At 46.5% G+C, this 24,783-nt stretch overlaps 2 protein-coding genes across 3 annotated transcripts; both read right to left on the bottom strand.

The window, feature by feature from the left end:
- Positions 1-12,648: 12,648 nt before the first annotated feature.
- Positions 12,649-17,111, bottom strand: BACC1 (BPTF associated chromatin complex component 1). 2 transcript variants are annotated; one of them, XM_075859182.1, is made up of 6 exons: positions 16,858-17,111; positions 16,303-16,397; positions 15,687-15,788; positions 15,279-15,478; positions 15,087-15,191; positions 12,649-12,894 (listed from the first exon to the last, which is right to left on the bottom strand). In XM_075859182.1, the coding sequence occupies exons 1-6, from the start codon at positions 16,876-16,878 to the stop codon at positions 12,830-12,832; spliced, it is 588 nt and encodes a 195-aa protein (XP_075715297.1). In that variant the 5' UTR covers positions 16,879-17,111; the 3' UTR covers positions 12,649-12,829. The 2 variants fall into 2 exon arrangements, with proteins under 2 accessions (XP_075715297.1, XP_075715298.1); XM_075859183.1 differs by lacking the exon at positions 15,687-15,788 and having other exon boundaries at positions 16,858-17,110.
- Positions 17,112-21,672: 4,561 nt separating this feature from the next.
- On the bottom strand, positions 21,673-24,443 carry RNASEK (ribonuclease K). The gene is made up of 3 exons (XM_075855504.1): positions 24,299-24,443; positions 22,540-22,622; positions 21,673-22,453 (listed from the first exon to the last, which is right to left on the bottom strand). Exons 1-3 carry the CDS (start codon positions 24,374-24,376, stop codon positions 22,309-22,311), a joined length of 306 nt encoding a protein of 101 aa, XP_075711619.1. The 5' UTR covers positions 24,377-24,443; the 3' UTR covers positions 21,673-22,308.
- Between the last annotated feature and the right edge of the window lie 340 nt (positions 24,444-24,783).

The following is a 24,783-nucleotide window of genomic DNA, read 5'->3' as shown; positions in this document are numbered from 1 at the left end:
ATGTATCTAAGCCTGTCACGTGTGATACCGTGATTTTGTTGCTTGCAAGCGTTTATCTCCATGTGTGAGTCTTTGCGTCTCCAGACCTGGGTGTGCCGTGTGTACGTGTGTGCAGTTTTGTGCATGTCAGTGAACAGACACCATGCCTGCATTGGGTGGGAGTCGGGCGGGGGGAGGGACCCTCTACTTCCCCCCTCTCCCCCCTCTTTCTTTCTCACTTGCTGAGTAAATTCATTTTTGTGCTGCGCGCAGCAGATTCGCCACATGCGCTCGGAGAGGGAGGGAAAACTTAATCGCTCTCTATACGTTTATATATACACCCATAATGTGCAGGTGCATGCTGGGAAGAAGGGGGAGCAAGTCCCTGTGTGTCAGTGCCAGCATATACTTACATGTGTAATGCACATACATGCCCCGGGGCTTATATGGTGGCAGGCTCCTGCACTACTCTGCATATACATATATAATAAGGGAAATACTAATGTCTCCCGCTATATGTAGCTGCTGCAGACACATCACAGTAAGGCTCTGTTCACATTGCAGGGTACGCCAAAAGTTTTCAGAGTGTCCATTCACCCCATGTATGCCAGAAGAGCGTCCATTTACGTGGGTTGCCAGGCGTCGGTGCCCCTTTACTTGTATTGTATAGTCGACTACGCTATTCATTACAGACACATCCAGCCGGGTAACCCTCTCGCCAATCACATATTAACATTCACCATACAAAGACCCCATAACAGTAGCAGCAGCAATTCCTCATAACACTACCAGCCACAGTGGCAACCAGTGCCCCCACAACAGTTCCAGCAACATTTCCATACCAAGCCCCATAACAATGACAACCGTATATGTCCCTATAACAATTACAACAGCGCTCCCTTAACATTATTATCCCCAGTAACACCATAGTAGTGTCAGCCACAATGCCCCAAATACTGCCAAACACATAGCTCCCACATCAGTGACAGCCACAGTGCTCCTATAACAGTGACAGCCAGAGCTCCCACATCAGTGACAGCCACAGTGCTCCTATAACAGTGACAGCCAGAGCTCCCACATCAGTGACAGCCACAGTGCTCCTATAACAGTGACAGCCAGAGCTCCACATCAGTGACAGCCACAGTGCTCCAAAAACAGTGACAGCCAGAGCTCCACATCAGTGACAGCCACAGTGCTCCTATAACAGTGACAGCCAGAGCTCCACATCAGTGACAGCCACAGTGCTCCTATAACAGTGACAGCCAGAGCTCCACATCAGTGACAGCCACAGTGCTCCTATAACAGTGACAGCCAGAGCTCCACATCAGTGACAGCCACAGTGCTCCTATAACAGTGACAGCCAGAGCTCCACATCAGTTACAGCCACAGTGCTCCTATAACAGTGACAGCCAGAGCTCCACATCAGTGACAGCCACAGTGCTCCTATAACAGTGACAGCCAGAGCTCCACATCAGTGACAGCCACAGTGCTCCTATAACAGTGACAGCCAGAGCTCCACATCAGTGACAGCCACAGTGCTCCTATAACAGTGACAGCCAGAGCTCCACATCAGTGACAGCCACAGTGCTCCTATAACAGTGACAGCCAGAGCTCCACATCAGTGACAGCCACAGTGCTCCTATAACAGTGACAGCCAGAGCTCCACATCAGTGACAGCCACAGTGCTCCTATAACAGTGACAGCCAGAGCTCCACATCAGTGACAGCCACAGTGCTCCTATAACAGTGACAGCCAGAGCTCCACATCAGTGACAGCCACAGTGCTCCTATAACAGTGACAGCCAGAGCTCCACATCAGTGACAGCCACAGTGCTCCTATAACAGTGACAGCCAGAGCTCCACATCAGTGACAGCCACAGTGCTCCTATAACAGTGACAGCCAGAGCTCCACATCAGTGACAGCCACAGTGCTCCTATAACAGTGACAGCCAGAGCTCCACATCAGTGACAGCCACAGTGCTCCTATAACAGTGACAGCCAGAGCTCCACATCAGTGACAGCCACAGTGCTCCTATAACAGTGACAGCCAGAGCTCCACATCAGTGACAGCCACAGTGCTCCTATAACAGTGACAGCCAGAGCTCCACATCAGTGACAGCCACAGTGCTCCTATAACAGTGACAGCCAGAGCTCCACATCAGTGACAGCCACAGTGCTCCTATAACAGTGACAGCCAGAGCTCCACATCAGTGACAGCCACAGTGCTCCTATAACAGTGACAGCCAGAGCTCCACATCAGTGACAGCCACAGTGCTCCTATAACAGTGACAGCCAGAGCTCCACATCAGTGACAGCCACAGTGCTCCTATAACAGTGACAGCCACAGTGCTCCTATAACAGTGACAGCCAGAGCTCCACATCAGTGACAGCCACAGTGCTCCTATAACAGTGACAGCCAGAGCTCCACATCAGTGACAGCCACAGTGCTCCTATAACAGTGACAGCCAGAGCTCCACATCAGTGACAGCCACAGTACACCCATAACTGTGACAGCCATAGTAATACCATAACAGTGTGGCCCATAACAGTGACAGCCACAGTGTGGCCCATAACAGTGTCAGCCACAGTGTCCCTATAACAGTGACAGCCATAGTAATACCATAACAGTGTGGCCCATAACAGTGACAGCCACAGTGTGGCCCATAACAGTGTCAGCCACAGTGTCCCTATAACAGTGACAGCCATAGTAATACCATAACAGTGACAGCCACAGTGTCCCTATAACAGTTTTAGCAACAGTAACACCATAGCACTGGCTGCCACAATGTCCTAAAACACTACCAGCCACATAGCCCCATAACAATATCAGCTACAGTGACAGAGGGTCAGTTTTTAGTGAGTGTTGGCCTTGAATCTGACACGTCACCACACCCGAGGATGGCCCAGGCACTTGGTAGTTACAGTCTCTGAATGGCACTTGGCTTGGTGGTTACTGTCCCTGAAGGGCACTTGGCTTGGCAGTAGCAGTCTATAAAGGGCACATAGCTTGATGATTACAATCTTTGAAGGACAATTGACTTGATGGTTACAGTCTCTGAAGGGAACTTGGCTTGGAGGTTAAAGTCTCTGAAGGGCACTTAGCTTAGCGCTTACAGTCTCTGAAGGGCACTTAGCTTAGTGCTTACAGTCTCTGAAGGGCACTTAGCTTAGCAGTTACAGTCTCTGAAGGGCATTTGGTTTGGTAATCACAGTCTCTAAAGGGCACTTGGCTTGGTGGTTACAGTCTCTGAAGGGAACTTGGCTTGGTAGTTACAGTCTCTGGAGGGCACGTGGCTTGGTGGTTACAGTCTCTGAAGGGCAGATGGTTTGGTGGTTACAGTCTCTGAAGGTCACTTAGCATAGCAGTTACAGTCTCTGAAGGGCATTTAATTTGGTGGTTACAGTCTCTGAAGGGAACTTGGCTTGGTGGTTACAGTCTCTAAATGGCACTTGGCTTGGTGGTTACAGTCTCTGAAGGGAACTTGGCTTGGTGGTTACAGTCTCTAAAGGGCACTTAACTGGGTGGTTACAGTCTCTAAACGGCACTTGGCTTGGTGGTTACAGTCTCTGAAGGGCACTTGTCTTGGTGGGTACAGTCTCTGAAGTGCACTTGGCTTGGTGGTTACAGTTTTTGAAGGGCACTTAACTTGGTGCTTACAGTCTCTAAACGGCACTTGGCTTGGTGATTACAGTCTCTGAAGGGCACTTGGCTTGGTGATTACAGTCTCTGAAGAGCACTTGGCTTGGTGATTACAGTCTCTAAAGGGCACTTGGCTTGGTGGGTACAGTCTCCAAAGAGCACTTGGCTTGGTGCTTACAGTCTCTGAAGGGCACCTGACGTGGTGGTTACAGTCTCTGAAGGGCACCTGACTTGGTGGTTACAGTCTATGAAGGGCACTTGGCTTGGTTATTACAGTTTCTGAAGCGCACTTGACTTGGTGGTTACAGTCTCTGAAGGGCACTTGGCTTGGTGGTTACAGTCTCCAAAGGGCACTTGGCTTGGTGGTTACAGTCTCCAAATGGCACTTGGCTTGGTCGTTACAGTCTCTAAAGGGCACTTGGCTTGGTGGTTATAGTTTATGAAGGGCACCTGACTTGGTGGTTAAAATCTCTTAAGGGCATTCAGCTTAGCGGTTGCAGTCTTTCAAGGGCACTTGGCTTGGTGTTTACAGTCTCTGAAATGCACTTGACTAGGTGGTTCCAGTCTCTGACGGGCACTTGGCTTGGTGGTTACAGTCGCTGAAGGGCACTTGGTTTGGTGGTTACAGTCTCTGATTGGCACTTGGCTTGGTGGCTACAGTCTCTGAAGGGCACATGGCTTGGTGGTTACAGTCTCTGAAGGGCACTTCACTTAGTGGTTACAACCTCTGCTACATGGTAACACTGGCAGATGGGGGTCACTAGGTCTTCACCCGCCATCTATACAGGATTACGCTGGAAGTGATTATAGTAGTTATATTTTTGTATATAGGAGTAGTATTAGAGTAGTTATATTCTTGTATATAGGGGCAGTATTATAGTAGTTATATTCTTGTATATAGGGGCAGTATTATAGTAGTTATATTCTTATACATAGGGGCAGTATTATAGTAGTTATATTCTAGTATATAGGGGCAGTATTATAGTAGTTATATTCTTGTATATAGGGGCAGTATTATAGTAGTTATATTCTTGTATATAGGAGCAGTATTATAGTAGTTATATTCTTGTACATAGGGGCAGTATTATAGTAGTTATATTCTTGTATATAGGGGCAGTATTATAGTAGTTATATTCTTGTATATAGGGGCAGTATTATAGTAGTTATATTCTTGTATATAGGGGACAGTATTATAGTAGTTATATTCTTGTATATAGGGGGCAGTATTATAGTAGTTATATTCTTGTATATAGGGGCAGTATTATAGTAGTTATATTCTTGTATATAGGGGACAGTATTATAGTAGTTATATTCTTGTATATAGGGGACAGTATTATAGTAGTTATATTCTTGTACATAGGGGCAGTTTTATAGTAGTTATATTCTTGTATATAGGGGACAGTATTATAGTAGTTATATGCTTGTATATAGGGAACAGTATTATAGTAGTTATATTCTTGTACATAGGAGCAGTATTATAGTAGTTATATTCTTGTATATAGGGGGCAGTATTATAGTAGTTATATGCCTGTACATTGGGGGCAGTATTATAGTAGTTATATACTTGTATATAGGGGGCAGTATTATAGTAGTTATATTCTTGTACATAGGAGCAGTATTATAGTAGTTATATTCTTGTATATAGGGGGCAGTATTATCGTAGTTATATTCTTGTGTATAGGAGAAGTATTATAGTAGTTATACTCTTGTATGTAGGAGCCGTATTATAGTAGTTATATTCTTGTACATAGGGGGCAGTATTATAGTAGTTATATTCTTGTCGATAGGAGGCAGTATTATAGTAGTTATATTCTTGTATATAGGGGCAGTATTATAGTAGTTATATTCTTGTATATAGGGGCAGTTTTATAGTAGTTATAATCTTGTACATAGGAGCAGTATTATAGTAGTTATATTCTTGTATATAGGGGCAGTATTATAGTATATATATTCTTGTACATAGGGGGCAGTATTATAGTAGTTATATTCTTGTATATAGGGGGCAGTATTATAGTAGTTATATTCTTGTATATAGGGGGTAGTATTATAGTAGTTATATTATTGTACATAGGGGGAAGTATTATAGTAGTTATATTCTTGTATATAGGGGCAGTATTATAGTAGTTATATTCTTGTATATAGGTAGCAGTATTATAGTAGTTATAGTCTTGTATATAGGGGCAGTATTATAGTAGTTATATTCTTGTATATAGGAGGCAGTATTATAGTAGTTATATTCTTGTATATAAGAGCAGTATTATAGTAGTTATATTCTTGTATATAGGAGCAGTATTATAGTAGTTATATGCCTGTACATTGGGGGCAGTATTATAGTAGTTATATACTTGTATATAGGGGGCAGTATTATAGTAGTTATATTCTTGTACATAGGAGCAGTATTATAGTAGTTATATTCTTGTATATAGGGGGCAGTATTATCGTAGTTATATTCTTGTGTATAGGAGAAGTATTATAGTAGTTATACTCTTGTATGTAGGAGCAGTATTATAGTAGTTATATTCTTGTACATAGGGGGCAGTATTATAGTAGTTATATTCTTGTCGATAGGAGGCAGTATTATAGTAGTTATATTCTTGTATATAGGGGCAGTATTATAGTAGTTATATTCTTGTATATAGGGGCAGTATTATAGTAGTTATAATCTTGTACATAGGAGCAGTATTATAGTAGTTATATTCTTGTATATAGGGGCAGTATTATAGTATATATATTCTTGTACATAAGGGGCAGTATTATAGTAGTTATATTCTTGTATATAGGGGGCAGTATTATAGTAGTTATATTCTTGTATATAGGGGGTAGTATTATAGTAGTTATATTATTGTACATAGGGGGCAGTATTAGGGCATGACCACACATGGCGGAATTCCTCCGCAACTGTCCGCATCCATGCCGCACAGAATCTGCGTTGCAGATTCTGCTGCGGATCTGCACAAAATGTGCAGTACATTGATGCGGACTAGCTGCTGCGGACTGCGGGAAAAGTGCTTCCCTTCTCCCTATCAGTGCAGGATAGAGAGAAGGGACAGCACTTTCCCTAGTGAAAGTAAACGACTTTCATACTTACCGGCCGTTGTCTTGGTGACGCGTCCCTCTTTCGGCATCCAGCCCGACCTCCCTGGATGACGCGCCAGTCCATGTGACCGCTGCAGCCTGTGCTTGGCCTGTGATTGGCTGCAGCCGTCACTTACACTGAATCGTCATCCTGGGAGGCCGGACTGGAGACAGACCCAGGGAGTTCTCGGTAAGTATGAACTTATATATTTTTTTACAGATACATGTATATTGAGATCGGTAGTCACTGTCCCGGGTGCAGAAACAGTTACTGCCGATCGCGTAACTCTTTCAGCACCCTGGACAGTGACTATTTACTGACGTCTCCTAGCAACGCTCCCGTCATTACGGGAGCCCCATTGACTTCCTCAGTCTGGCTGTAGACCTAGAAATACATAGGTCCAGCCAGAATGAAGAAATGTCAAGTTAAAAAAGCAAGACGCATCCGCAGCACACATGACATGTGCATGACAGCTGCGGACTTCATTGCGGAACTTTGAATCTCCATTGAAGTCAATGGAGAAATTCCGCCATGAGTCCGCCACTGCTCCGCAACAGACAGAGCATGCTGCGGACACCAAATTCCGCTCCGCAGCCTATGCTCCGCAGCGGAATTGTACGCATCGTGTAAACGAACACTGCTAAATTAAAGTGAAAGTCAATGGAGAAACGGCTCCGCTGCGGATTAACGCTGCGGAGTGTCCGCAGCGGAATTTAAGTGAAATTCCGCTATGTGTGAACCCGCCCTTATAGTAGTTATATTCTTGTATATAGGGGCAGTATTATAGTAGTTATATTCTTGTATATAGGTAGCAGTATTATAGTAGTTATATTCTTGTATATAGGGGCAGTATTATAGTAGTTATATTCTTGTACATAGGGATCAGTATTATAGTAGTTATAGTCTTGTATATAGGGGCAGTATTATAGTAGTTATATTCTTGTATATAGGGAGCAGTATTATAGTAGTTATATTCTTGTATATAGGGGCAGTATTATAGTAGTTATATTCTTGTACATAGGGATCAGTATTATAGTAGTTATATTCTTGTATATAGGAGCAGTATTATAGTAGTTATATTCTTGTATATAGGAGGCAGTATTATAGTCGTTATATTCTTGTATATAAGAGCAGTATTATAGTAGTTATATTCTTGTATATAGGAGCAGTATTATAGTAGTTATATTCTTGTATATAGGGGCAGTATTATAGTAGTTATATTCTTGTATATAAGAGCAGTATTATAGTAGTTATATTCTTGTATATAGGGGGCAGTATTATAGTAGTTATATTCTTGTATATAGGGGCAGTATTATAGTAGTTATAGACTTGTATATAGGGGGCAGTATTATAGTAGTTTTATTCGTATACATAGGGGGCAGTATTATAGTAGTTTTATTCTTATACATAGGGGGCAGTATTATAGTATTTATAATCATTTTGTTCTTGTACATAGCTGCAGTTGAGCAAAACTGATTCACTTAGTTATACCAATGACTTAATAGGCCTGTGGGAACCACGTTTGTGAACCAGAAATGTGCTATGAGCGGTTGTCACTTGCCTTTCTCTACTCCTCTTCGCAGATTATACAAAGTGTGTTGCTCCATAAGAAAGCAACACTGAACAAATGAAAGGTCCTTCCACTTTAAAGAGAATTGTTTTTTTATTACACCTTGGGGCTCATATTCATGACAAAAATGTGCAGTATGAGCTCTCAATAGAAGATACAGCATTTAAATGGAAGTCATACCGATTTTTCCATCAACATAGCTATATGAAGGCTTTTTTTGGGGGAGGAGTTGTAGTTTTTATTGGCACTATTTAATTACCATATAATATACTGGGAAACTTAAAAGAAACTCGTTGTGGGATTTAATTGGGAAAAAAACGGTGATTCCGTTGTTACAGCATTCACCCTGCAGTATAAATGACATGCTAACTTTATTCTGCAGGTCAATACGATCACGGCGATACCAAATTTATACAGTTATGTTTTATTACTTTTACAAAAGAAACACAATTTGTTCGAAAAAAAAAAAAATTGAAGTCGCTATTTTCTGAGAAGCAGTCGGTGCATACGACTTTTTGATCAATTTTTATTACATTTTTTTGGGGAAGCAAGGTGACCAAAAAACAGCAATTCTTGCCTTGTGAATTTTTTGCTCTTTGGCGTTCATGGGACGGGTTAAATAACGTGATGTTTTAATAGTTTGGACTTTTAGGGTCGCGACAATACCAATTCTGTTTACTGTTTTTAAAAAGAGGGATTTTCTTAATTTTTAAGATTTTTTATACATTAAAAAATTTTACTTTGACAGTTTTTTACTCTTTTTTTGTCCCCCTGGGGGAATCGAACAAGCGATTGTTTGATTGTTGATACAGTAAGTGTAAAAAAAATATGGTATCGCCGTGATCATAACAACCTGAACAATACACGTTAAACAGCAGTAACAAAATGTTATTAACGTTAGTCCCTTGTAGTCCAATATGGCACCAATGGACACATCTCAATTCAATGTCAGGCAGCAGCTGCAAAAGCACATAGGATTTTATGGTGTATACAAAGAGATAAAAACCTGTGATTCAAATGTAATATTACCCCTCTATAAAGGCCACATCATTAATATGGAATTACTCCACATTGTAAAAAGGACGTAGGAGAACTAAAGAGGGTTCAAAGGGGGACTAGATTATTAAATGTAATGGGAGGTGTTGCTTACAATGAAAGGATAGAGAAATTGGGCTTGTTCAGCTTGGGAAAAAGACGTCTTAGACGGGGATCTTATTAATATGTATAAGTATATGTGTGGTCAATACAGAGAACTAGCACATGAACTGTTCTCTCCAAGGACTCTACAAAGGACCAGGGGACACCCATTGCGTGTGCAAGAAAGACGTTTCAGACATCAATATAGGAAAGGGTTCTTTACAGTTAGGCTGGGTTCCCACGCAGTGGACCTGACCTGGAACCCGCAGGACATTGTGGCGATTTTTCAGACGGAAATTCCGCTGCGGAGGAAAGCCGTTCATACTTACCCCTCCCTCCTCTGACGTCCGCTCCGGCCTCCCTGGATGACGTTTCAGGCCATGTGACGCTGCAGCCTGTGATTGGCCTGTAGTGGTCACATGGGATGCAACATCATCCCAGGAGGCCGGACCGCAGGAAGAAGAGGACGCCACAAAAGTAAACGCTTGACTTTCTGTTGCGTCTTCTGCATCCTCATTGAATTCAATGGGGAAAACCCGCAACGGAAAATGAACGAAAATGCAGCATAAATTGACATGCTGCGGAATTTAATCTTTCACCGCAGGTCAAGTTATTAACGTTTACACTGCAGTTGTTTTCCCGCAGCGTGGGCATGAGATTTTCCAAATCTCATCCACTTTGCTGCTACTGTAAATGCTGCCGAATTTCCGCACACAATTCCGCAGCCTTTATGCTACGTGGGAACCCGACCTTAGAGTAGTCAGACTATGGAAGGCCCTACCCCACGTGGTAGTGATGGCAGATACTATGTCCGCATATAATAAAAGGCTGGATGATTATTTACTGACGAATGGCATTGAGGGTTATGATTAATCAAGCAATGAAAAATACAAAACTTACGGCTCTTGGAATACGACGAACCAAAAACGAATTATTTCCTTTTAAAAGTGTTTTTATTGCGCAAAAGTTGTAAAACAAGAAAAAAAAACGATACATATTTGGTAACACCGTAATCGTATGGACCCGTACAATGAAGGTCACATGTTATTTACACGGCATGGTGAACGGCTAAAATTTAAAACGAAAAAAAAATGCGGAATTCCTAGTTTTTTTTGTTCCCCTCCCCCCCAAAAAGTTTTTGAAAAACTATATGTGCCCCAAAATGGTGCCATTGGAAAATACAACTCATCCTACAAAAAAAACAAGACCTGATACGGCTACGTGAATGGAAAAACGAAAAAGTTATAGCTCTTTGAAAACGACGTTGAAAAAAATAGAAAAAGTTGCGCGGTCATTAAGGGCCACAATCGGCCGGTCATTAAAGGTCAAACTGCATTCAACTTTTTGGGTTTATCTGTGAAAGCGTTTCTTTCCCAGATTAATTCTGCTCTGTCCTTGTCTCTACTTTTCTCCCGGCCTTAACTCTTTTTTTTTCCAACTTTCTCTCCTGCTCTTTATCCCCTCCGCTCTCCCTCCCTTCGTTGTCGTCTTCCAGTTCTATCTTGGCACAAAGTCAAAACACGAGTCAGACTAGTTAACTTCGGGCCTCAAATGTTCCCCTCATTTCCCTATTTTTATCTCGTACCTCTTTTCATCTAAAGACCCCAAATTTGGCCCCAGCGCCCCTCTCCCCTTCGCTCACGCCCCCAAATTTTTTTAGATTTTTCTGTCGACCCAAACATATTTGATTTAAGTGTAGAAAGTTGTGTGGGGGGAGAGAAGAGAGTTTTCTGCTGGGAAAGACAGAAAGGGAGAGAGAGCGCTCGTCTTGGACGCAACTTCTCTACACAGGGTGAGGGGGTCGAGGGAGACGCCCTAAGCCGCCCCCCAAAATCGATAGCCCTAAATATTGGGGTGCAACAGAGAGTGCAAGAATGATATGGGTGCCTGTCTGATGTGTCTCAGAGAGAGGATGCGCAAAGGGAGAGGGGGGGTTGAGGGAGCAAAAAAAAAAAAAAAAAGCTGTGGGTAGCAAATCTACAAAAAATAATTATACACCTGGGGTGTGCACATAAAGGTAAGTGAGCAAAGGAGGCGAGGGGGGGCAAGAGGGCGACCAGAAACGGGCGAGAGATTTTGCAGGATGTTAAAAAGAAGGTGCTATGTAGACAAGAGGGGCAAGGTCTGGGCATGGGTCAGCTTCTTTGTCCTTCTGTTGTCTGTACTCTCTACCCTTTTCTTATCCTCCCTCTTTCTTTTTCACTCTCTCAATGTCCGAGTGTGAATGGTTGGCATCCTGGGTCAAGGAGCTTACAATTTTTTTTTTACATTACATTCAACTGGCATAAAATCGGAATGGCGATTGCTTAATACTATTAACGTGGAACCACCATCCATGTTGTTTTTTCGGCATCTCGAGCTGCATCCCACATGCACAATAGAAAAGGGCCGTGCCCACTGCTTTATAGTGCCCATGCAATATGTACTGTCTATGGCTTTATAAGCAACTGGTGACGTGGGCATTGCCAAATATAAAAAAAAAATTTACCCAAATTTTTTTTATTTTTTATTATTGCAAAAGTTATGTCTTGATGTGTAGTTCGGAATGTTTTTGGGCTTTTATGTTTCTATTACTATGCTATATTGTTACATTGTATCCCAAGTCTTTCTTTTTGACCTTCCGTTTTTGCCATTCTAACATAGACAATACAAGCCACATACTGGCAGACTATGCACAGAGTATAAATACCCTTAGAAATGATCCACTATCACACATACGGTGCCAGTCTTTCTGTAACGACGAGTATTTGTGCTGCGTATTAGCCCTCGGGCACAAGCAATCACCATGCCTAGTGCTGTATAATACGGAGGGATCAGACGAAGTTTGGGCTGGGTAGTCATTTGCACACAGGCTGGAGGTACGGTTCGACTGGCAATAATGAAGTTGGCTTTCCGTGCCAGTGTACTTGACATGGACAATATACCTAGAAAAATTTCCAGATGTTTTATCCAAAAATTCATTTTATTAGTAGGTTCTCGTCGGACATTGATATACAAGATAGCGGTGATCAGATGCTGTATAGCGAGATGGATGGCACCAGAGTGCACTGGCATACAAGTCTTCTATGGTGGCACAGATACCAGCAAATAGTCTACTGCTAATGGAGATTTCATCAGTGACCATGACCCTCTAGCAGCACACAGATATTGGCAGTGCCCTAGTGGCATTTGCTGCCAGTTCTGTTTGTGCTGCTTCAGGGTGTTGGAAACAAAAACATCACGACTGAAGGAATTCAGATACAAAAAGTTTTTTACTTTTTAACCATTTTATTAAAAAAACATTGCAAGTCACAACTTTAGAATCAGACCAAGTGGGGCATCGGGGGTGGCACAAGTCAGGTATCTTCAGACACTTCAGATCTACCAGAGATGGCGAGGAATTGGGGAAACCGAATATTTACAGGGGGGAGAGCGGGTGCACCGTGGTCTCAGCGAGATAACAGCGGGAGGTCACTGGAGTTCATAATAAAACTGGAATCCAAGTTTAGGCTTTCTGTAATGAAGAAGGATAAGCAGGATTAGAGGTGATGTGCAATGGAGACAGAAAAGGGGAAAGGGAGGGGATCGCAGGGTGTAGCGCAAAGGAAATAGGGAGAGCAGGGTCTGAAGGGAGAAGAGAAGGGTACAGAAGGAGAACAGGGTCTGGAGGGAGGAGAGAAGGATCCAGCAGGTACGGAGGTAGAGCAGGGTCTGGAGAGAGAAGAGAAGGGTCCAGCAGGTACAGAGGGAGAGCAGGGTCTGGAGAGAGAAGAGAAGGGTCCAGTAGGAACAGAATGAGAGCAGGGTCTGGTGGGAGAAGAGAGGGGTCCAGCAGGTACAGAGGGAGAGCAGGGTCTGGTGGGAGGAGAGAGGGGTCCAGCAAGTACAGAGGGAGAAGAGAGGGGTCCAGCAGGTACAGAGGGAGAGCAGGGTCTGGTGGGAGAAGAGAGGGGTCCAGCAGGTACAGAGGGAGAGCAGGGTCTGTAGAGAGGAGAGAAGGGTCTGGAGCAAGAGAAAAGAAGGGTCCAGCAGGTACAGAGGGAGAGCAGGGTCTGGTGGGAGGAGTCCAGCAGGTACAGAGGGAGAGCAGGGTCTGGTGGGAGAAGAGAAGAGTCCAGCTGGTACAGAGGGAGAGCAGGGTCTGTAGAGATGAGAGCAGGGTCTGGAGCGAGAGAAAATAGGGTCCAGCTGGTACAGATGGAGAGCAGGGTGTACAGAGGGAGAGCAGGGTCTGGAGAGAGGAGAGAAGGGTCCAGCAGGTACACCAGGGTCTGGAGAGAGAAGAGAAGGGTCCAGCAGGTATAGAGGGAGAGCAGGGTCTGGAGAGAGGAGAGAATAGAAGGGTCCAGCAGGTACAGAGGGAGAGCAGGGTCTGGTGGGAGGAGAGAAGAGAATGGTCCAGCAGGTACAGAGGGAGAGCAGGGTCTGGAGAGAAGATAGAAAAGAAGGGTCCAGCAGGTACAGAGGGGGAGCAGGGTCTGGTGGGAGAAGAGAAGAGTCCAGCTGGTACAGAGGGAGAGCAGGGTCTGTAGAGATGAGAGCAGGGTCTGGAGCGAGAGAAAATAGGGTCCAGCTGGTACAGATGGAGAGCAGGGTGTACAGAGGGAGAGCAGGGTCTGGAGAGAGGAGAGAAGGGTCCAGCAGGTACACCAGGGTCTGGAGAGAGAAGAGAAGGGTCCAGCAGGTATAGAGGGAGAGCAGGGTCTGGAGAGAGGAGAGAATAGAAGGGTCCAGCAGGTACAGAGGGAGAGCAGGGTCTGGTGGGAGGAGAGAAGAGAATGGTCCAGCAGGTACAGAGGGAGAGCAGGGTCTGGAGAGAAGATAGAAAAGAAGGGTCCAGCAGGTACAGAGGGGGAGCAGGGTCTGGAGGGAGGAGAGAAGATAAGGATCTAGAAGAAACAAAGGGAGAGCAGGGTGGAGAGAAGAGTCCAGCTGGTACAGAGGGAGAGAAAAGAAGGGTCCAGTTGGTACAGAGGAGAGCAGGGTCTGGAGAGAGGAGAGAAGGGTCCAGCAAGTACAGAGGGGGAGCAGGGTCTGGTGGGAGGAGAGAAGAGAAGGATCCAGCAGAAACAAAGGGAGAGCAGGGTGGAGAGAAGAGTCCAGCTGGTACAGAGGGAGAGCAGGGTCTGAAGGGAGAAGAGAAGGGAACAGAGTCTGGAGGGAGGAGAGAAGGATCCAGCAGAAACAAAGAGAGCAGGGTGGAGAGAAGAGTCCAGCTGGTACAGAGGGAGAGAAGGGTCTGGAGAGAAGAGAAGGGTCCAGCTGGTACAGAGGAGAGCAGGGTCTGGAGAGAAGAGAAAGGTCCAGAGGGAGAGCAGGGTCTGGAGAGAAGAGAAGGGTCCAGCTGGTACAGAGGGAGAGCAGGGTCTGGAGAGAAAAGAAGGGTCCAGCTGGTACAGAGGGAGAGCAGGGTCTGGAGAGAAGAGAAGGGTCCAGCTGGTACAGAGGGAGAGCAGGGTCTGGAGGGAGGAGAAAACAGAAGGGGAATTAAACGCAAGATCCAACCAGAGTACAGAGAAGGGTCTGACATGAGAAGAGGATTAGGTGTGACTGGAGGAGAGGGCGTGCAGCGTTTGCACAGAAGCCGCTGCAGTCTGTTGCAACCAATCAGCTTGTTCGCATTTTAACCCTTTCACTTGCAGTCACAGAATCCAGTTCCCATCCCTCACTCATTGACCCATCTTCTTGTTATCGTGAATGTCGCACCCTGGTCAAAGTTAAGTTTCTTCACCGAACTCCGGTCGCCCAGTCCCTCAATGTCCACCAAGTCGCTATTGGCGTCCGAGTCATTCAGGGCACTAAGAGTTACATCTGCGGGAAGAAACGAAGAAGGAAAAGTAAGAACGATCGTCCCGCAACCATCCCCTTCATGTTCCTTCCTTCCTTCGCCGTGCTCACCAGACGACTTGCGCTTCCTCATGGCGCCTTGAGACCCTTCTGGTAGACTCGATCCCCCGACGGCTGGTGGTGCTGGCACAGACATGACAGAGGAGGGCACATGGACCACTTTTTTTACCACTTTCTTAGGGGAATCTGAAGACAGGGGGACTCCGTTGTCATCGTAGATCTTCCGTTTCACAGCAAACTTGAGCTGAGCTCTGGCGGGAGACAAGTAAGATGCCAGGTGAGCAGTCTGAATCCGAAATATAGGAAAGGAGGGCAAAAAATGGGCAAAATATGGGTGCAAAGGAGAGAAGAGAAACAGATGATGGGGACCACAATGGACAGGTCAAGATATTACACCCAGGACATTCACTCCTGCCGTCCTTTCTACCTTACACCCCTCTACCGCACCCCTTTCCTTACACTGTCCTTTCCTTGATTATTGAGCTGATCTGATTTAAGTCTTCCCCGAAACGTCTGACGGCCGCGTGTAACATCTGAACCTCAGTGTCTGTCCAGCGGGCCCTAAGGAGACACAACGGGAAATGGGGAGTGAAACCAGAGACAAGAGGAGCAAGATGGAGCCAGACATGGAAAAATAGGTTTTTTTTTGGGGTACCCAACCAAAAAGGGGTCCTGCATAACACCAACACTCCCCTCCTGCATCCCACCGGAGCTCCCTTACATATTGCAAAACCGATCACACCCTAGAACAGTGATCGGGGAGAGCTTGGGTCATCTACACCCTTGGACCCCATAGCAGTACCCAAGTCTGCCACTAGGGGTGAGAGAGGGTGGTACAGCGGTCATCTTAATTTAGACGTCCCCTTTTAGGTCTATGAGGTTTCCTTTATCTAAAGGGGGGTGATAGAGAATGGATAACAGACCAAGACGGTAGCTCAGATTTATACCGTGTCCAAAAGTATGTGCACCCCCGAGTCCATAGGTGTCCATTTAAAACCAAAAGCACAAAATATTTTGCTACGATCGCTTTTCTGTCGGAAATTTTCACTTTATTGCCAAAGGTGCGGCCAATTACCCGGCGGGTGAGGAATCGGTGACAGGGTGAAGCTGCATTGTCAGCTCGCCCAGCTTGGTGAAGGCCGCTCCAGCTGCTGAGAAGATCTCCCCGACCTGGGAAAAAAAATGAAAATTGATTATTAGAACTACAAATAGATTTGACTTTGTAGAGTTGACCGGCGTGAGACTACATGTCCGAGCTTTCAAGGGCATGCTGGGAATTGCAGTACTTGGGTGGAAAGGTAGGCATCAAGTTGTATGTAGTCAATCAGTATGTCAGACTACATCTCCCAGCATTCCCTAGCAGCTGTAACAGACTGCAGTTGTATAAGGTATGCTGGGAGGTGTAGTTCTGATGCAGTTGGAGGCCTGCACATTTGATGTTACATGTATTGCCAGCTATAGACTATGCCAGGTCATGCCCACCACCAGTGCAGCACTAATTGGATTAGTTCTGCCATTGGAAAACATTTCCTTTCCTTTTTTGTGGCTTTAAAACTACACTTCCCGGCATGCAAGACTACACAATAGTTGATCACATGAATCCACCACACCAATCAGCTGCCTGGGTTACCTTAGTCGATGCTGACGTCATGGCGCCACGGGAGAATATTTCTGTGGTGTGGATGTTCAAAAGTGCAGAGCTCTCCGCTGCTAGCTCCCCGCCCAGCTGCCGCCGTTCCCCCGCCGGTGAGCCTCCGTGTAACCGCCCCGGTGTCCTCCTTTTTCCGCCACTATTCGCTGTGTTTCCAGCAGTGGCGCGCTGTTATTGGCTCCTTCTGCTGACGCTCCAACACAGTCCAAATCCCGCCCACAGTAAACTCGACACGATAGGTTGCTGCAGCCCGTCAATCACAGGCGGATATCCCACCCCTACCTTTCTTCGGTTGGAGGATTCTCCTCGGTGCTGCGATCCTATTGGTTGCGGAATTCTTTGCGTTCATTGGTTGCACTGAGCTCTGTGTAGCAGAGCTGAGTATGTCATTTAACCCAATGTGCTGGGAGATGTTGTCTTGCATTTAGATATTTGTATATAAAACTGTAGGATTGCTCCTTATGTGTGGTGACACTTCCCCAGCAACTATGTGGATGCCACAACATCAACTGCTTCCTGACAAAGTATCCCCATAACAAGGACCTGCGCTTTGACACCTACACAAATACCCTGTGTCAGTCTTCACTGCCTTTCTAGCATTATATGCATGAACCAGATCACGTGTAATTCAGCGCTTCTACATATAAAGTCGTGTATGAAGCCACGCGGCCTCAACCACTACCGTCTATTGGGGCTCCAGGCACCGCACTAAACCATGAACGCAATTTCGAAGCTCTCCGCTATGCATCGTGCCTAGGACGCCATGTTAATAGTGCAGAATAATACGGTTATTTTTATGGCCCGAGCCCAACTTTTCATCCATTACAATAATCAGTAGGCTGTAGCTGCAGCGCCCTGACATCACACATACAATAATCAGTAGACTGTAGCTATAGCAGCCTGACATTACACATACAATAATCAGTAGGCTGTAGCTGCAGCGCCCTGACATCACACATACAATAATCAGTAGGCTGTAGCTGCAGCACCCTGACATCACACATACAATAATCAGTAGGCTGTAGCTGCAGCGCCCTGACATCACACATACAATAATCAGTAGACTGTAGCTATAGCACCCTGACATCACACATACAATAATCAGGCGCCTGTAGCTGCAGCACCCTGACATCTCACATACAATAATCAGTAGGCTGTAGCTGCAGCACCCCGACATCACACGTACAATAATCAGTAGGCTGTAGCTGCAGCACCCTGACATCACACGTACAATAATCAGTAGGCTGTAGCTGCAGCACCCCGACATCACACGTACAATAATCAGTAGGCTGTAGCTGCAGCGCCCTGACATCACACATACAATAATCAGTAGGCTGTAGCTGCAGCACCCCGACATCACACGTACAATAATCAGTAGGCTGTAGCTGCAGCACCCCGACATCACACATACAATAATCAGTAGGCTGTAGCACCCCGACATCACACATACAATAATCAGTAGGCTGTAGCTGCAGCACCCTGACATCACACATACAATAATCAGTAGGCTGTAGCTGCAGCACCCCGACATCACACATACAATAATCAGTAGGCTGTAGCACCCCGACATCACACATACAATAATCAGTAGGCTGTAGCACCCCGACATCACACATACAATAATCAGTAGGCTGTAGCTGCAGCACCCCGACATCACACATACAATAATCAGTAGGCTGCAGCGCCCTGACATCACACGTACAATAATCAGTAGGCTGTAGCGCCCTGACATCACACGTACAATAGTCAGTAGGCTGTAGCTGCAGCACCCGGACATCTCACATACAATAGTCACTAGGCTGTAGCTGCAGCGCCCTGACATCACACATACAATAATCAGTAGGCTGTAGCTGCAGCACCCTGACATCACACATACAATAATCAGTAGGCTGTAGCTGTAGCACCCCGACATCACACATACAATAGTCAATAGGCTGTAGCTGCAGCGCCCTGACATCACACATACAATAATCAGTAGGCTGTAGCACCCCGACATCACACGTACAATAGGTCAGTAGGCTGTAGCTGCAGCGCCCTGACATCACACGTACAATAATCAGTAGGCTGTAGCTGCAGCGCCCTGACATCTCACATACAATAATGAGTAGGCTGTAGCTGCAGCACCCTGACATCACACATACAATAATCAGTAGGCTGTAGCTGTAGCACCCCGACATCACACATACAATAATCAGTAGGCTGTAGCTGCAGCACCCTGACATCACACATACAATAATCAGTAGGCTGTAGCACCCCGACATCACACATACAATAGTCAGTAGGCTGCAGCGCCCTGACATCACACGTACAATAATCAGTAGGCTGTAGCTGCAGCGCCCTGACATCACACGTACAATAATCAGTAGCCTGTAGCTGCAGCTCCCTGACATCTCACATACAATAATCAGTAGGCTGTAGCTGCAGCACCCCGACATCACACATACAATAATCAGTAGGCTGTAGCACCCCGACATCACACATACAATAATCAGTAGGCTGTAGCTGCAGCGCCCTGACATCACACGTACAATAATCAGTAGGCTGTAGCTGCAGCGCCCTGACATCACACGTACAATAGTCAGTAGGCTGTAGCTGCAGCACCCGGACATCTCACATACAATAGTCACTGGGCTGTAGCTGCAGCACCCTGACATCACACGTACAATAATCAGTAGGCTGTAGCTGCAGCACCCCGACATCACACGTACAATAATCAGTAGGCTGTAGCTGCAGCGCCCTGACATCACACATACAATAATCAGTAGGCTGTAGCTGCAGCACCCCGACATCACACGTACAATAATCAGTAGGCTGTAGCTGCAGCACCCCGACATCACACATACAATAATCAGTAGGCTGTAGCACCCCGACATCACACATACAATAATCAGTAGGCTGTAGCACCCCGACATCACACATACAATAATCAGTAGGCTGTAGCTGCAGCACCCCGACATCACACATACAATAATCAGTAGGCTGTAGCTGCAGCGCCCTGACATCACACGTACAATAATCAGTAGGCTGTAGCGCCCTGACATCACACGTACAATAGTCAGTAGGCTGTAGCTGCAGCACCCGGACATCTCACATACAATAGTCACTAGGCTGTAGCTGCAGCGCCCTGACATCACACATACAATAATCAGTAGGCTGTAGCTGCAGCACCCTGACATCACACATACAATAATCAGTAGGCTGTAGCTGTAGCACCCCGACATCACACATACAATAGTCAATAGGCTGTAGCTGCAGCGCCCTGACATCACACATACAATAATCAGTAGGCTGTAGCACCCCGACATCACACGTACAATAGGTCAGTAGGCTGTAGCTGCAGCGCCCTGACATCACACGTACAATAATCAGTAGGCTGTAGCTGCAGCGCCCTGACATCTCACATACAATAATGAGTAGGCTGTAGCTGCAGCACCCTGACATCACACATACAATAATCAGTAGGCTGTAGCTGTAGCACCCCGACATCACACATACAATAATCAGTAGGCTGTAGCTGCAGCACCCTGACATCACACATACAATAATCAGTAGGCTGTAGCACCCCGACATCACACATACAATAGTCAGTAGGCTGCAGCGCCCTGACATCACACGTACAATAATCAGTAGGCTGTAGCTGCAGCGCCCTGACATCACACGTACAATAATCAGTAGCCTGTAGCTGCAGCTCCCTGACATCTCACATACAATAATCAGTAGGCTGTAGCTGCAGCACCCCGACATCACACATACAATAATCAGTAGGCTGTAGCACCCCGACATCACACATACAATAATCAGTAGGCTGTAGCTGCAGCGCCCTGACATCACACGTACAATAATCAGTAGGCTGTAGCTGCAGCGCCCTGACATCACACGTACAATAGTCAGTAGGCTGTAGCTGCAGCACCCGGACATCTCACATACAATAGTCACTGGGCTGTAGCTGCAGCACCCTGACATCACACATACAATAGTCAGTAGGCTGTAGCTGCAGCATCCTGGCATCACACAAACAATAATCAGTAGGCTGGAGCTGCAGCACCCTGACATTAAACGCTTATCTCTAGTGACCATCATCCCCGCATATTGCAGAATGCCATTACTTGTTGATCTGGCGCCCTCTGCTGGACGAGTAGTGTAATGCTACAAACGAGACCACATGAAGCAGGGCTGACGATTATTCTCTTGCCGCCCCGACCTTAAAGTCACAGATGTCAACCGTAGGACTCGCTCTACTACCAACTGTTGTGTATGGAGATTGCAAGACTATTTGCCAAATATAGCCTTCAACCTGTGGGGTTGCAGAACTACAGCTCTCACCGGGTAACTGCCACCAGTCTGAACCTACTACCTTATAGAATCATTGTCACCAGTATAAGTTAAAGGGGGTTGTACAGGATTAGAAAACCATGGCTTCTTTCTTCTAAAAACAGCGCCCCTTCTGTCCATGGGTTGTGTTTGGTATTGCAGCTCAGCCCAAATAAGGTGAACGGGGCTGCTCTGCCTTACACAACTTGTGGCCAAACGTTGTCCACTTTTTGGAAGCAGCCATTCCTCTTTTAAATGCTCAAAATGGTCTATTGATGTGGAAATGTTGCCTTAGCAGCGCAGAGTATTTCAGGAGAGAAGGCAGCTGCTCCTGGTGAGACACAGTGAGGACAAGGCTGGATGTGACGGAGGCAGCGTCATGGCGCGAGGAGAGGAATGAGGTCCTAAACAAGAGAAGATAGAAGGGCCTCCCGCAGCACAGAAGATTTCAGGAAATGCTTTTATCACCGGTGAGTCAGGACGTCACACAATTCTCATCACTTTATTAAACATTTACATCTTGTATCTTAAATAACAACACATCTCAGAACAACATCAACGAGATGGGAGGGGGTCCAAAGCGAGGAACGCTGAGGAGACACCTAGGACAGGGGTCCACAACCCTCAGCACAACCGCTGGTGTAAGAAATACAATTCCCAGCATGCCCTGACAGCCTTTGGTCGGAATAATAAAGCCTTGACTGTGTGGGCATGCTGGGAGTTGTAGTTTCACAACAGCGGGAGTGCCGAATGTTGACGACTACTGGCCAAGGAGAAGGTCTAAGTGTAGGAATGGCCGCAAAGTCACATCCAACGTAACGGTCAACCTCCAGATCTACAATCCTTCAGGGGAGACTGCCACGGTGCGGCCTACAGACTTCTTCTCAGGGTGGTAGAAAGGTCCAATAAAGCTCTGGTGACGTGAACGGACTACACCACAGATGATGGGACTACTTTTGCTGGGATGGTCTACAAGGAGGGATTGGGTAGAAGACGTGTTGGGTTGAAGTAGCAGCTGAGAGGAGACGAAGGAAAGGTTCAACATCTTCATCTATCTGCCTCATCACTCAGCCCTGGTGGTGTAGGGTCACGGGACGCTCCTCGGGGGCGGGGCCTCGCTCAGCGGACCATGTACTCTTTCCTCTTGTTCAGCCGTATCTGGCAGAAGGAGAAGCCGCCCAGGAGGATGTAGATAGCGGCGGCGATGAAGCAGTTGTACGAGACCTGCTCGTATAGACCGTACAGCTTGGTGGGAGGTTTGGGACTGGAGGAGAAGAAGACGACATCATTATGGAAAGGTCAAGGACAGAGTGAGGAGGAGAAGAAGACGTTGTTCTACATGAGACTTACTCATCAAACAGATCCGCCTCGGTGAAGGGGACGTCTTCAATCAGGACCGCAGAATGGACGTTGAAGAAAATGCCAAGCAGCACCTAGAACGCAACGGAGGAGACTTAGACAACAGGCATTATAATGGGGTCACCCCGAGGGTCCGTTAAACCAGGTTGGATTTCACCCAATAAGGTCTCTTTGGAGGACACCGACCTCCCATTCAAATGCAATTCTCCGCTTCTCCAGCAGGGGCGCTGCAGGATATAGGAGCAGCATTGCTGAGTATACTTGGCTCAATAATAATACATTTGGGGGTACATAGACATCCCCTTAAAGGGCAGCTTCATGTGTAGCTTTTCTAGATGGCTGTGATCGGCATACGTGTATAATTATGGTATTAGGGTGATGAGAGTCTAAGTCCACGACGCATTGCCACAACGTGCCCCCTTAAGGATCGATGACTACCACCCCGGGAGCGGCGGCCACTTCTCTGTGCCACATAATGCAGTGTGATATTATAACAATCTGCCCCATTAAACGGGATGATGGGAGTTGTAGTTCCGCAACTCACTGGAGATCCACAGGCTGAATAGAGCACTGGAGGGGGGAGCAGCCGGTCCCCATTACCGGTTCATGCCGTCTACAAATGTCCCCGACTAGTCACAGCCGGGCAGCGGCGCTCCGGTCCTGCGTGTACAGCTGCCGGGGGTTTACATGTACACACAGGGGCTGCTTACTGTATACACAGCCCTGCACCTCCTGTGTACAGTCAACACCACAGCACCGCCTTAAAGAGACACTACCCCGGCAGGCCCCATCTTCACGTGAATGTAATCAATTGCTCTCTGTTATCAATCACTTCTGACCCTCAGCGATGCTGATTGGAAGAGACGCTGACTAATGTACAATGAAATCTTCTGTAGCTTTAGCAACCTCTATCCTGTCCTGATATTTTGTTACAATGTATCAGAGAGGATTGTATAGCCTCAGCTGCCGAAAGCGTTAGGGCTGTACAGGTTTACATTCACTGACAGCAAGCAAAAACATTGGTGAAGTATTAGAAAGTTGCAGAACTTTTCATTGCACAATGGACTGGACGATCCACCTCTTAGGACGCCAGCTACACGGATGATGGGGATAGTAGTAGGAAATGACAAGAAAACATTCAGACAATTGTTTCATTGTAAGCGCCGCGCGATCACGTGCGATCATTCTACCAGCGTCATGGGATTCTCGGCAGAATTACTACTTAACCCACAATTCACCACCATGTATCTTCACCCACTGCCCCTTTAAGTCCATTCCTAAATTTTTGGGGAAGTGTACAAGGTCACATGACTCCTGTATGGAAAGGAGAAGCGGTTGTGTCTCGAAAAAAATCAAACATGGTCGATCTAGAAACCATGAAGGGTTAAACTGGGGGTGCAAAGGACCCCCAAAAAGCTCACAGGGAGCCTCATCATCCCCACCCACTAATGTAACCTTTAACATGCATTCTCTGAAAGGGTACCTGTCTCTTTTAGACCACCTAGCTATTTGTTACGCTTAAAGGGGAACTCCTAAGAAAGACATGAAGCGATGAGGGTCCATGACCTTGCCGGAATCGAACCAATGACAGCGTCCTCTCTGCTCCGATATGGTATTTCATCACCAGAATTGGACCCTGGATTACCTTCATGGTCTTATACACTGAGCCAATGCTCCATCATAACGTAGGGCGAGCGGGTCTATTACCAGGAATATTGCGGACCACACCCGGGGCACCGGGCACACTCACCAGCATGATGACGCCCCACACGCTGAGGACGATCCCGCAGGCGGCCAGCTTGGGCCCGCAGCACAGCAGAGACACCATTACCGATACCAAACGCCGCTCTCCTCCGACTACCTGGCCCGGTCAGCTGACTGAGGCTCTGCGAGGCAGCTGCGCTCTTATTGGCTGTCGACGCGGAAGAAGGCGGGGCTAGAGCGTCAGGACGGCTCCGGGCAGCCAGGTCTACAGGAAGAGGGAGGGGACAATCTGCGAAGTCGTTTCTCACATGACATTGGAGAGAGAGAGAAGAGATCTGCTGGGTATACATGTGTATTGCAGGGAACTGGCAGCTCCCGGGGGACGTCGGAGACTTCACCGTACACATTAGACAACCAGTCGATCCCGGCTCCGGGACTGATAGAGGCAGCGCTCGGCTTTTTCCATCATCCCCATAGACACTGATTGGAGCAACACCGCGCATACTCGACCAGCGCTCCAAATGGGGAGGT

The sequence above is a fragment of the Rhinoderma darwinii genome, chromosome 3, assembly GCF_050947455.1.
Source record: "Rhinoderma darwinii isolate aRhiDar2 chromosome 3, aRhiDar2.hap1, whole genome shotgun sequence".
NCBI classification, from domain to species: Eukaryota; Metazoa; Chordata; class Amphibia; order Anura; family Rhinodermatidae; genus Rhinoderma; species Rhinoderma darwinii.
This window is presented reverse-complemented; position numbering and strand designations above follow the sequence as displayed.